The sequence below is a fragment of the Ostrinia furnacalis genome, unplaced genomic scaffold (assembly GCF_004193835.3).
Source record: "Ostrinia furnacalis isolate ACB-3 unplaced genomic scaffold, ASM419383v2 OfSCF0077, whole genome shotgun sequence".
In the NCBI taxonomy this organism is placed as follows: Eukaryota; Metazoa; Arthropoda; class Insecta; order Lepidoptera; family Crambidae; genus Ostrinia; species Ostrinia furnacalis.
The window spans coordinates 324,826-338,912 of NW_021130316.1; the positions used below are offsets into that span (position 1 = coordinate 324,826).

A 14,087-nucleotide genomic window follows, 5' to 3' on the forward strand; every position below is an offset into this window, starting at 1 on the left:
TTAGTTGGGTGGNATAAACATAGTGCATCAGACTTAAAAAAATCTGTGTTTCTGAAATGTAGAGTCATTTGACAGTAAGTTTTATTTATTTATTTAAGGACAACCAACAAAACATACACCATACATTCACAGTTTCCTTATAAATATATTATGCTAAGGTGTTGCCTTAAGAGCGTTGTAGCAAAAAGTTGGCGTTCGAATTTTAGGTTTTTATTGCTTGACGTCGCGTAGTGAGTGCGCAAACTGCATTTATCTGTACAATTTCAACGCTGCGTCGACTAAACGATCTTAATCCGTAGTTGTAATACTCTTAGTTTCAGTTCCTATTTGTGTAGGTTTTTGCTGATTTTCCTCATATTTTTCATTATATATTTTAGTAATAAGCAAAGATATGCCTGTGCTTAGTGAAAAATGGCTGAGACACTCATTAGTTTTCAAGTTAGATTGATTATTAATTGTTAGATGTCTACTTCATCACATTTACGTCTCCTTCGTAACGAAGAGTTTGATCTCGTCCCCTAATAAATATTATCTCTTAAACAACAAAAATGAGAGTGTTAACTCTTTTTGTAACTCATTTTATGTCGTGTAATACTTGGTTTTTAGTGTGTAATACTACTTTTTCAATATAACTTTATAAAAGAGAAAAATTATAGATTTTTGTTAAGTTTTAAAGGTGTAAATGTGACGAAAGGGACAAACTGTTCATTTTTATGGAATTGTTACCTGATTAAATAACGATTAACTACCAATTATCCAAGACTGATTTAAGCTGAGATTTTGTAATAATAAATGCAAATATCTATTGAAATTTCTTTTAATTTATCAAGTTTTAAACAACTGAATTTCGTGACGAAGGATACATTTTTTTCCATCTTAGTCTAGTAAAACGCAAAAAAATATAAGTTTTGATAAAAAACTGAGCTGCTGGTCTACAGATACCGAATCTATGGTAATTTTCCTACATTTCAGTCGTATGAAATGTACTAAATAGCTTTCTTTATTTTTTTTCATGGTTAAACCTTAAAAGTAGAACGACCCAGTTATTGTATTATCAAACGATAAAGTTATGATTTCTGCGGCCTACAACGGCAGAGCCGTTTTTCCTGAAGTTTGGTGGAGTTAAATTTTTCATGAAACGGTCTACTCATTTATTTTAAAAAGCAATTAGATTTTGTTTCTCACTTCTTTCAAAACATATTTTATAATTTAGATAGACAATCTATTTTGTTAATTTGGTGTGGAGAATGATCTAATACTAATAGAAAACATTATTAAGTAAATATTAAATAACTGAAATGTATAAAATGTATATACCTAGCAACGTTCACTGTATAAATGTCCACGTCTGTGAATACCGAATATCAAATTAGTTTGTAATAGTAATTAATTTACTGATAAGCATGAAAATAATGCATTTTGATAAACCAAATCTGACTGTTTTTGATATAATTTATTGTGATGCACGCTTTAGTCTACTCTGCGAGATGTTTTCGACAGGATTATATCCGTCTCTTTCGCTCAGCTTGAGACGCTCGTTTGAGTGAGAGAGAGAGCTATTATTTCGAAGTAGCATTCTGATAATTTTAGATTTATGTTACATTTAGTATCTGAACCATATAAGTCACTTCAAACCTCGCTGTGTAAGCAAATAACTATGGGTTAATTTAAACAATCTAACTTTTTAAATGCAGACATCGGCGTCTTAATAATTGACAATATTTCACACATAAACACAATTTTATGTGCACATAATATCGCCTTGAGACGTTGGTCCCAATTAGTTACTAAAACTTTGTCATAATTATTCATATTTTCTTCCCAAATTCATGTATGTGTCGTTAATTATCTCGAATTAATAATTTTAATTTATTTGAACTTCATCACCGTGCAAATTTTAAAAATATTTATTTGAACTCTAAAACAAATTATAGTATTTTAAACATGGTCTTATATGACTGTAATATCAAAGTAATAATATTTCATTTTGTACTAAAATTAAACGGCGACAATAAACCCGTTAGCGTGTAAGAAATCCAAAATTCTCGTTACCACACATTCGGTTTAGTTATATTTTGTAATGTTAATTTTAAGTATTTTCGGATAACTGTGGTATTCTTCAAAATGAAACAAAAAGCAATAAATGTTACATTTTCTAGAGTTCGATGCAAATGATTTACAGTTGGATTTTTAATTGGTTTTCGAAAATTAAGATAGCGAAGCTATCACTGCTATTTTTATATTTATGATTTCCAATTAAAAATCTGGCTCAGGAAGAATATTATTATTGTGTAATAAAATCCAGTCAATTCACATACATTCATAGAAATGTATGTTTTCCATTGAAATGCAGACTTGTCTTCTTTTTAAAGTCATCATCACCATAAATAGGCATCTTAATTTATAAATAACTTATTATTATACTAATAAGTTAGCAATTAAACAATTACACTTTAACCCTCTTATTCATAAAAAGTTGAACTTTACGTAGTGTTTATCCTGTGAGTAGTCAAATTTCAAAAATTTACTATAATTACAGTCATATTTGGATGACGTATTCAGAATAATAATATGTGTTAGTACTCACAACAAAAGCTTTCAAGATAACAGTTATCTCCTTTGAAAGTGACCAAGCATTCAATGGTTGAAGCAAGCACTTGTTTTACTTTTTCTGAATAAGGGGACAAGTCTGCATTTTGCCTTATTAGGGTTGTCAGGTACAATAATATTCCTTTTGGCACAAAATATTGAGTGAGAATTATATTTTTTGTTAAATTGCTAATCGCTAATCTTTAGAGAAACGACCAAATTACAATTGCGACGTTCTTTTCATTTTTGTTGATATTTTTTTACCTGGCAATCCCTTATAATATTTTGAAGATCTCGTAAATGTTGTATTCAAGTCAGATGTTCCTCAGTCGATACGTGTCAGGTTTATGTTTTTGTCGTGTAACAAAATTAATGACGCAGCAAAATAAAATACTGCAGGGTTCTTGCTCAAAGATTATGAAATATTTTTTGTAAATAAAAATAACCACTGCCCAATCCATCGTTGCCTTTTGAACGTCCCATAATATTGAATGACCATTTTATGAACTAATGCCTTCAATATCTTTAAACCGAATTTTTAATCCTGTAGCTGATTTTTAAGTTTTTGTCAAAGTTTTGCTCATTTAGTTAAAAAAAAATGACACTGACAACTGACTTTAATTTGTTTCGCTGTTTATTTTGTTACACGACAACCCTGATCTAGTTCGCCCGCTTTAGTCCAGACACAAACGGCGGGTTTGTAAATGATTCGTTTTATATTATGTACCTTATAATGTTATGTGCGCAATAAAAGATTTTTGAATGACTGAGTACTTTCATTTGAAATTAAAATAAAAGAAAAAATACATTATAATTTCTTTATTGTTCGTATTATTGAAACGATATTTTATTGAGAAATGTACATTTTGACAATTGAAAAAATGTGTTTCCATGCGTTTTTATAAAAAAGTGTACAGAAAATATTTTTAACCGTTTTGGTTTTACATATTAAGTGATTGAAGTTTTGAGACCATACAAAGTTGCAATCAAGTCGAATATGTACTACATTTGCGACTTAAATAATTATTATCAGTGAGTCTTTTGGAATGTTGTTTTCAATTACTTTTTATTTACTGGATAATGAATGAATGTTATACAAAAAATAAGGTTGCAACTATTATATTAATAACCAATTAGCGACAACCCTATTTTTATTACATTTATTAGTTATTATACAAAATCCTACCTACGTTAAATAGTAATAATAACATAGTACATACTAAATAAGGCCTTATATACACAGCTACATTAAACAAAATAACAATTTAACATAGAGGTAATTGTAATACTTCAATAAATAAACTTTAACTCACTCGATATATTTCACAACTGAATTAAAAAAGGGCCCAGTAAGTTATTTCATATTATTGTTGGATGAATAAAAAAAAAGAAAAACATACTAACGTTTTGATACATAATGGAACTATGCCCTAATGTATGTAGGTATCTAATATAACAATTGCATCTTTACAGATCATAATTATACAAATAAATTTATAAGAAGAAAAAAATATAATTTTCATTGCACAATTTCGAGACATCACTAGCAGAATACGATATTATTTTTACAAAATAAAGTTGATAAATTATATTATTTCCATTTAACTACTACATATTTTTAACAAAACGCAAATCTACGTTTGGCTTTTCTGCAACAATTTTTTTTTCAATTACTTTAAACTACTTTTCTTTCGCTTTACTTGTAAATTATCGTTTTTATTTACAAACATTTAAGTTTCCTTTGAGACTCGCATTTGCATGTTACATTATTTAACAAAGTTGTAACGGTTCATACATAAATATTTAAAACTAGCTGACCCGGCGAACTTCGTACCGCCTTAGCGTAGAGATTTTCTTAATATTTTTTTCCGTAAGAACCATCCTTGGACTTCCACAAACATTTAAAAAAAAGAATTATCGAAATCGGTTCAGCCGTTCACACGTGATGCCGTGACAACGCGAAACGGGTTTCATTTTTATATATATAGATGTACCTACGTTGATTTAGAACTTAGTCATACTAAAATACTAAATCAACTACTTACTAATAACTTAATTGTGAAATAATCCTTCAGTTATACAATCGAGACGATAAATAACTATTTATACTGATTAAACAATACACTTCTAGCCTATATACTTTTTGAGGTTGTAAATACCTCGCATGGGTTGCCAGATCTAAAACTCTTGAACATAAAGTGAAGTCAATAAGAAAAAAAAAACTAACCAGAGATGTGAGGTTAGCTTTTCAAAATACTGACATGTTTATTATGCTCTCTAACATTTCTTAGTGGGCCCAAAGAATAAACGTGCAAGATTATAATAATTTATTGTCTTGCAGTTTGTAAGTAGAACATGCTTAGACGTGAATTGTAAGACTTAAATAATATCATTAGACTATATTTCTTGTGACGCGCAATATATTTTTTATGAACATGATTAGTGATTAGGAATAGTTTAAAATTCGAGACAGTAAATTGAATTTTGAATTTGATTAACATTGAGTTAGTATGTTTGCATTGGCATGCATATTGATGCAAAAAAGGGACATTTCAAAATTCAATTCAATGACTTGAATTATTCAGAAGTCCATTAAAAATGGTGGATAATGGAAATTAGACTTGGTTTCTCTTCCAAGAGTACCAAAAAGTTAAATTAGTTGGTTCATTGTATGAAAACTGCGATATTGCGCATGCACAAGTCATTCCCATACATTTTAAAGATTACAAATTTATAGGCCAGCGATTCTCAAACCTTTGGCGACAGAATCCCCACAAAATGTTCGACCCCAAATTCAAGCCAACCCTGTACATTTATTAGGTTGCATGTGCCAATTACATTTTAAAGTCAATATTTTCGACGTAGCCCGATACACTTCCAACTGTACTGTACGTACAGTCAACTGCACATCAGACTACACATTTTAGTTGCAATATCTCAGTTATTACAACAACATCCTTCTTATTACAAAAAAAAAAACTGGTTGAATGAAATGGAAATATCAGTGTTCCTTTTTTCGTAATAAAGCCTCATAAGTTTCAACTGGCTTGATGGGCTATAGTTTGTTTAAGCTACGGTCTCCTATTAATCGCTAATACGCGTCACACGTTTCTTCGACATCCATACGCCGACGTCTGAATCAGACCACAACTGAACAGTGCATTTAGTAAGCATTGCGACGCGGCCTACGGCGTTTAATGAAGACCATAGCCTCTAGGCTTCAGTCGCACACATACTTTCCTAGTCTCAAGTATAGTTTACTTGAAGGCTTTGACGATCCAGACGACGAATATGATGCCCACGATGAGCGCTATGAGTATGAGGATGAACATTTTCCGACGGTAGCGGCGCTGGTACTCGGCGGCCTTGGCCAACTCATCGACGCCGGATTCCACTTGAGCGCTCGCGTCTTCTATGTGACTCGCCACCGTGTCTGAGGGAATGTTAATGTGTTATTGTACATTTTGTGTATTAATGTCGATAGAATGGCAAAGTCAGCGTCAAATAGTTCCAAACATCCAAAGTCAAAAAGTTGACAACACAAGGCTGCGTTTCCTCGGCAAATTAAGCGATTGGTTCTTTACAAACACATCCATCGCTACGTATCCTCGCACATCTCTGGTGGATGGACACAACACAGTCTAATAATTACTTGTTGCGAACTTTTTGGATACTTTTGGGTGTCACCACGACCTATTTTACGCTGACTGTACGAGATACTCAACTGAAAAGGGTCTGCATTACATACAAAAAATCAATTTGAATTTGTGGAGCGCCAATACGGTGGCTTTAAGAGGCCACAGGAAGGCAAAGTTCCATACCGTTCCCTCCCTTCCAAATGGGATGATTTCGGGATAGTTACTATTACTACTATCCTATAAAATGCATGAACATATCGGTCCAGCCTTTAGAAGATATTAGAGTAGGCGCACACCGTTGATTTTTCGTCGGCCGATAGTTTAGTCGGGCAGTTGATCAGTATGGGCATGTATGGGAGTGTGCACACTACACCGATTCGATTTGGCCGATTCTTCATACAATTTAAAATCGGGCATAACTACTCTTAGACATAAAACTTTTATATTAATAACATGAAGTATGATTATGGACAAAGTCTGGTGATCAGCCACTTACCAACAGTCTGTCCCTGCACGCTGACCATAGCAGCCAACTCCCTCATGATCTGTCCCACGTCCAAGACATCAGCCTCGATCTTGGACATGTATGCTTCCCTCTCCACCAGCATTGACGTCTCGAATTGCACTAGCCGCGCCTGTAAAACATACCAGTGTTGAACGCATCCGTCTCTCGCAAATCGAGATAATAGAGTGCGCGAGAGTGACAGATACGAGTATAATCAAGAACGAATATTAGTTTATCATTATTTGCTAAAACAAGGCATTATTACTCAGTGAAGTAGTGGTGCGGACAGTGTTGGAAAGTTTCGAATGCATTCGATCCTTTCACGCAAGGCGAGATGCTAACGTGTGCCAGTGACAGATATGCCCACCTATGTTATTATTTTTTCAAAACCTGGCGTTTCAAAAGCCGTGCCTGCCGAATATTATAATTATCAAGTGTTGGGAAGTTGCATCCGTCCCTTTCACACGAAGCGAGATGCTAGAGTGAGCGATAGTGACAGATACCAATATTAGTTTCGTCTTTTACCTGCGCCTGCTGGTTGGCGACGAGCGCGGCTTCCTCATCGTCTATGGCCTGCTGTTCCAGCGCGCCGGGGTCGTTGCAATATCGCCCTTATTCCGTCTACACAAGGTACCTGCTATGGAGAGGGCTATGCTTGGTGTTTCTTTGCGAGATCGAATTAGAAATGAGGAGATCCGTAAACGAACTAAAGTCGCTGACATAGCCCAACGGATTAGCAAGCTGAAGTGGCAATGGGCAGGGCACATAGTACGCAGAACTGACGGCCGATGGCGTGAGACGTCCACCTACAAGGTGGACCGACGACATCGTAAAGGTAGCAGGGAAGCGCTGGACGCAGGCCGCTACCAATCGATCAACATGGAAAGCATTGGGGGAGGCCTATGGTCAGCAGTGGACGTCCTATGGCTGAAATGATGATGATGATGATGATGAAGGTACCTGCGCCTGCTGGTTGGCGACGAGCGCGGCCTCCTCGTCGTCAGCTATGGCCTGTTGTTCCAGCGCGGCGGGGTCGTTGCAATACCACCCCTATTCCATCTACATAAGATACCTACGCATGGTGGTTGGCACGATCGAGCGCGGCGCGGTCGTTGCAATACCACCGTTATTCCGTCTACATAAGATACCTGAGCCTGCTGGTTGGCGACGAGCGCGGCCTCCTCGTCGTCAGCTATGGCCTGCTGTTCCAATGCGGCGGGATCGTTACGCACGCGCGCCGGCCGCGGCATATGGGCAGCCATCTTTTCTGACACCTCCTAGGAATTTGAGGCAAAAAGGCATTAATAAAATCCAAGGGTTGTATGGTAACTCTTGGTCCTGGAGGATAACAGTAGTAATAAATTGCGGTTGATCTTTTGCTAGTCACCTAGCTGGAGAGTCTTACAAAGGCTTGCACTACACTCGCCGACTCGCGATTTCCACTCAAGAACTCGTTTTGTTTAGCAGTTAACGGTTCTTCACCAGATAATAACAAGCCCTGCCTCTTCTGCTTTTAATCTGTATGGTTTGGGTGATATATTTCTAAGAAGGAAGAAAAGACTGGTCACTTTCGCGTAAACAATGCTGTGCAAGGTTCCATATCTCTTAGGTCACCTATAAAGTAAGGTCTAAGGTGCGGTAAGAGCACCTTGGATGCGGGCAGCGCAGGTTTGGTCGTTCTGGAAACCTTTGGAGGAAGGCCTTGTCCAATAGTGGAAGTCTTTGGCAGAAACGAAAACAAAACATGAGATATGTTTGTATGTAAGTTGCAAGCAGGCGTACACTAGTGGCCTTAGTGGGAGTAAATACCAAATGTCATCCTAGCGATGACTGCGACGACTGCGTAAAAAATGACATTAAATGTATGACAGATTGTACAGCGTTCCTAGCGGATACTTTCAAGAACTAAAAGCGACGACGTTCAATGCAAACTCGCACTAAGGCATCAGGGGTATAAAGATGAATACGCGTTTAGTACGCTACGACGCACTGTGGACGGTAGTAGCATGTAGGGTGTTCGTGCGTACCTTCTGCACGGCGGAGTATTTGGCCAGCGCGTCCTTGAAGGCCTGCGTGAGCCGCTCCACCTGCAGCTTCTGCGGCTTGTCCCCGCGCCGCACCACCACACCCAGTCTTTGTAAGTCCCGGGCTGTTGCTGAGACGCACGCGTTCACAGACTGCTGGCAGTCGTGGCTGAGAAGTTAAAGTTATAAACGTCTTTTATTTGCTGCAAATAGACGTGGGACCGAAGATATTAGTAGTCATTAAGGCAGCGGTTCCCGAAAGGTGGTCCGCGGAACCCTGGGGTTCCGTGGAAAGGCCGCAAGGGTTCCGTAAAAAATATTATCCCACGTTTCGTGACCGACGTTGTTCACGCGCACCGACTTGTTTACGCACAAGGTAGGGGCAGGGCGTGCGGGTGGAGTAGTACGGGGTTCCGCTAGGAAGAGTATAATCAAATAATTAGGGTGCCTTGGAAAAAAAAATTGGGAATCCCTGCATTAAGGTAGCAAGGAGGCGCTGGATGCAGGCCGCTACGAACCAATATGGAAATCATTGGCAAGGCTTATGTTCAGCAGTGGACCCGTCGTTGAGACGCACGCGTTCACAGACTGCTGGCAGTCGTGGCTGAGGAGATAAAGTTATAAACGTCATTTATTTGCTGCAAATAGACGTGGGACGTCCACTCACAAGGTGGACCGAAGATATTAGTAGTCATAAAGGTAGCAAGGAGGCGCTGGATGCAGGCCGCTACGAACCAATATGGAAATCATTGGGAAGGCTTATGTTCATCAGTGGACCCGTCGCTGAGACGAACGCGTTCACAGATTGCCGGCAGTCGTGGCTGAGGAGATAAAGTTATAAACCTCATTTATTTGCTGCAAATAGACGTGGGACGTCCACTCACAAGGTGGACCGAAGATATTAGTAGTCATAAAGGTAGCAAGGAGGCGCTGGATGCAAGTCAATATGGTAACATTGGGCGAGGTAGACTATGTTCACCAGTGGCTAAAATGATGATGATAGGGCTTCTCAAAGCCACTTTTTTATTTTTATTTTACGGCACAGTTTAGGCAGTCCTATCTATCGCTATGAAGAAATGCTATACAATTTTCAATATTTACCGATCAAATTCTTCAATATAAACCGGTTATTAACCAGTAATTCACTAGCTATTCCAAATTTTCGCACTCTTTAATATAAACCAATTGGTTTGGCTGCAGCTCAGCCAGAATATTTCGGGAAAACTGCTCAACATCTATAACCAATCGATCATTATGTACCTAAAGTGACCGTAAATATCAGCAGCGACTGTTATCCTTCCTATTAGAATACATAAATACATAGAAATTGTAAACAGCTGCAAATGTTTTGATATCAGTTAAACATTACCCCTCTTATGGAATTGATAAACAAAAATAACTCAATGGAAATAATGGCAACTGCCTTATGACACATATTTACGTTCGTTCAAGGTCGTAACTTCCTTTCATACACCATACTAAGTAACCACCACTGGCCATTACCTATTGCATGTAACATCATTGTTGTGATACCACTGCCATACCTACCTCTTTGCTTTCGCCATTCCGGATTTTACATATTGTAGTCGTTTTGAATGTTACAGTCATCACTTCTTTCTCTACTACTTTCTCACACTATTAATATGCTGTACCTACCTATGACTCATTATTACGCTACCCGACCTAAAGCCTGGTCCGTGAGCACGTAGAATTTTGTCCAATGACCCCAAGCTATCCATCCTTATCGCTCGCGCCTAATTATGTTGCTGTCGTGCTCGCACACTCACTGCGGGCGCCCGTCGCACAGTCGCGACAGCAATATAATTACGCGCGAGCGATAAGGATGGGTAGCTTGGGGTCATTGGACAAAATTCTACGTGCTCACGGACCAGGCTTTAGCTGCTTCCTTTTTAGAAAAATTTTGATTTCACTTACATCTTATCCCTCAACTGCACACTGTCATGGGGGCCGCCTATCTGCTTCATCATCTTCTCGAGCGACCTCAGCCCGCTGTTGACCGAGTTGACATTCTCAGCGATGCCCTCGCTTAAGTTGTAGAGCTCAGTGGGACTGAAGTCCGCGAAGCCCACCGCTGGAGGCGCTGCCGTGGCGCCGTAGTCACGGCTCGACCCAGTTATCGGCTCTCGCTCGGTCATTGTGCTTCTGGAATCATGTGAAGCGTTTGCAAGTGATGATTGTGTGAAGCGAAGTATGAACGGGGTTTGATTAGTATGGGAAAGAGCGCATTTTGCGAAGTGCATTGTTGAAGTTGAAGTTTATTGTTGTCTGACAAATTGTATGCTCTTTGAGCGGAACATAGTGATACTACCTAATGTAACATACATGTCACCATTTTACCTATGATTCACAATAAATGATTTTGTATTTGTATTTTGTATTTGTACATTTTGCGCCAGACCTGATGAGAGCCAGGGGTGGTAGTCTGCCACAACCACCTCGTCCTTCACTGGGCCAGACTGCCCCCCTCTGGCCTTATTATATTATTTAGGCAGGATTCTCCACGCCTAGAAATAGGTATGTAAGGACGTACCATTTTCAGACGGGAGGGACAGCCCTCTGCTTTCCTTGGGTACGCTCTTGATTAGTGAAGTGATGAAAGCAGTATGAGTGGTGGTCCCCAAGATGGTAAAATGCATGCTTGAATCTACTGATATGTGAATATAAGCTTGTAAAGTTATGTTAAGTCCAAGGCAGCTTATTGTTAACCACAGCCTACATGACAGAAGTAGATTGTAAGTTACCTTGTTAGTAATTGTCTAGATATCAAAATAATGACGCATTATTTTCCTTTTCTTGAAGTAGCATAGCTTGGAAGTGGTTTCTAAGCAGTGGTGTATAATAGGATCATGATACATTATGGTTAATTAGGCAATAAGGCCAGTGTTCACCTGATAGACGGTTTAGTAATGAAAATTAGTGGTTTAAAAATAGATAAATGACATGTAAAGGCCAAAGCTAAGCATTCATAAAAGTTTTTTAAGAGTCAATTAAATAAATGGTATTAAAATTTTGATTAATAGCCTATTTGCTTTGGATTAGATAAATTAGCACACAATATTAATTGCTACATACATGTTTAGTAACAATGAGTAATAATTAAAACATTTGCAATCTAAATTGGGTTCAACAGTCAGTTAATTTAAAAAGGTAATTCAATTTACTGAATCATATTGTTACTAAATTTTAATCACACTGTGCAAAACTTATGATGATTAATCAATTTCTAAACCCAAATAACTTTTGATTTATTGATAAATTTGTTCTAAAAAGTTTGATGCAATATAACAAAATGTTCACCAAATTATAGAACAGAGTGCTACAGTTTTTGATACTTATTTAAAAGTGTTTGATTATAATTAGATTTTTATAGAACTTAAGATACCTAATATTTTCATGAGATTTATTAGGTAGTATTTGTTACTAAGTTTTATATGAAAATTAGGTTCAAATCATTGCCTACCTGTTTTTAGGGGTGTAAATATATTAATTTAAATTAACAAAGAAGTCATAGAGAAGTCCCTGATTAATGGTGATTATAATAACATTTTATTATGAAATATCTTGTTAGAAATCATTGAAAGCAACTTTATAGTACAGGGCGCACAATGGTTTTAATATAAAATACAGTAATAAGTTTGAAAGATATGCTAATAAATAAAAGAAAATATTTTACCCAGTTGGTCAAATCCTGTCAAGTCCTTGATAAATTACGCTTCCCAGTATCCACACATGTGGAGATAAGTCAGATCAATGTTATGATTCACAATAACACTGATTACTCATGGAATCACTTATCATCACAAAGGAAAGTAAAGAACGCAAATGGCATAAAAATAATCTCAATTACTACGTTTTCACTCAGGTTGGTACGTGCTGCTCGCCTTTACTATTTAAAAACGTGTATTAGATAAGTATTTAGAACCGGAATGTTTAGTAATTTACCTTAAAATGTAAATTAGGACTGCTTATATTCCGGTTTTCACACTAAGTTTTCACATAGAAAAATTCACTTGGGTGAATCGACGATGGTCGACGATGACATTTGCTGTCAACAATCAGCTGTCAAGTCGTCAGCTGCGGAAGCGGATTATTTTTTAAAGTTGTAGGCTTTTATTGATTATTTATTTGTTAAAAGATTTTACGGCTTGTCATAAACTTTATTAAAACGATTTATCGCAGTTGTGACAAGTTAAATTATTCACAAGTTAATCATTGCGAATAATTAATACATTATAAGTAGCAAGTAGTGCGCCAGACATAAAAGAGATGGCGCTTACATAGAAACTGCTTCGTCTCCCAATCCACAGGTGTCAGTGCAAGGAGGGAAAAGTTTTTCCTTGAAACGAAAAGTTTACCCTCGCATATTTTTTAATCACAAATTATGTGAAAATGATTTTTTATTTCATGTTGCGATTGTCATTAAGATGGTGTTGATCACGGTTGATGGTGAATAATGTTTGTAAAAGTGTTTATCTTATTTGTTTTCTAGAAGTGAACTTAAAATTATATTTTATGTGAGTTAACAAATTAACTTGATAGATATTGATTTATGATATCTACCTATTTAATTTCTTCAATGATGATGAATTATTTTCTCTTTTTTTCCAGCACAAGATGTACCTGCACCCTGGACAAAACCACAGCTTCGATTGTCCAGCTGCACCCGATTCAAGTAAGTAAATCGTTTTTCTATTTTTACCAGTTCCCCGAGTGATCGTGAAGTATTCACATCGTGACCGACACTCGCATTTTTCCCATAAGCGCACGCGCAGGACACATAAAGTGCTCGACACCTGCGCGACACGACATAAATTAAGTAGTAGCCCTTTATGACTGCTGCGTTTTAATCGCAAAAATAGATTTATTTGTAATCGCCACTGGAATTTTATTGTTTGTATGTGAAGTGAGAATGAGGACAATAACAATACATACTATTATTACTTACAATTCCCTGTTGTAGAAAATTCCTTTACTATAAATTTATTTAGTCAGCACAAAAGTAACTGTCTGTTGCTTTGTTATATTTTCATGAACCAAATTAATAAAAATACTAGATTGGATTTGAGTGTCGGACATAGGCAAGTAGGCTACATTTTGTTTGTAGAAAAATATTGTCCAGATAGGTACGAAATAAAAGTTTGTTAATACTGAAACACAGAAATTCATAAATGAGGGGATAAAAATGATAACCAAGTGAAATGACAAATGACAAACCGCAGGGACATGAGTCAGTCGATTTTATAATTATCCCGCAAATATGGCGCGGTTCGGATATTTATCACGCGGTGCGATGCTAAACTGGTGACAGCA

General features: G+C 36.9%; 2 protein-coding genes across 4 annotated transcripts in view; one reads left to right on the top strand and one right to left on the bottom strand.

Annotated features, from left to right (window-relative positions):
* Window positions 1–4,613: 4,613 nt before the first annotated feature.
* Syx13 (syntaxin 13) lies at window positions 4,614–12,878 on the bottom strand. Of its 3 annotated transcripts, XM_028301925.1 has the most exons (7): window positions 12,451–12,878; window positions 10,692–10,919; window positions 8,760–8,925; window positions 7,961–8,009; window positions 7,693–7,772; window positions 6,724–6,862; window positions 4,614–6,022 (listed from the first exon to the last, which is right to left on the bottom strand). In XM_028301925.1, the coding sequence occupies exons 2-7, from the start codon at window positions 10,910–10,912 to the stop codon at window positions 5,847–5,849; spliced, it is 831 nt and encodes a 276-aa protein (XP_028157726.1). In that variant the 5' UTR covers window positions 10,913–10,919; window positions 12,451–12,878; the 3' UTR covers window positions 4,614–5,846. The 3 variants fall into 3 exon arrangements, with proteins under 3 accessions (XP_028157726.1, XP_028157716.1, XP_028157707.1); XM_028301915.1 differs by lacking the exon at window positions 7,693–7,772 and having other exon boundaries at window positions 7,881–8,009; window positions 12,720–12,877; XM_028301906.1 differs by lacking the exon at window positions 7,693–7,772 and having other exon boundaries at window positions 7,881–8,009; window positions 12,451–12,875.
* Window positions 12,879–13,205: 327 nt separating this feature from the next.
* Window positions 13,206–14,087, top strand: part of Btl (fibroblast growth factor receptor) — a 115,029-nt gene continuing 114,147 nt past the window's right edge. The window contains exons 1-2 of the mRNA XM_028302135.1: window positions 13,206–13,291; window positions 13,386–13,449. The gene's annotated coding sequence lies outside the window, so the exon portion shown is untranslated. The remainder of the gene's footprint in view (window positions 13,292–13,385; window positions 13,450–14,087) is intronic.

Coding starts and splice junctions, on each gene's coding strand:
- Syx13 (XM_028301925.1), bottom strand. CDS start 10,912: ATGACCGAGCGAGAGCCGATAACTGGGTCGAGCCGTGACTACGGCGCC. Junction 8,926..10,691: donor GTGCAGTTGAGGGATAAGAT/GTAAGTGAAATC, acceptor TTAACTTCTCAG/CCACGACTGCCAGCAGTCTG. Junction 6,863..7,692: donor TCGCCAACCAGCAGGCGCAG/GTACCTTCATCA, acceptor TATGTTTTACAG/GCGCGGCTAGTGCAATTCGA.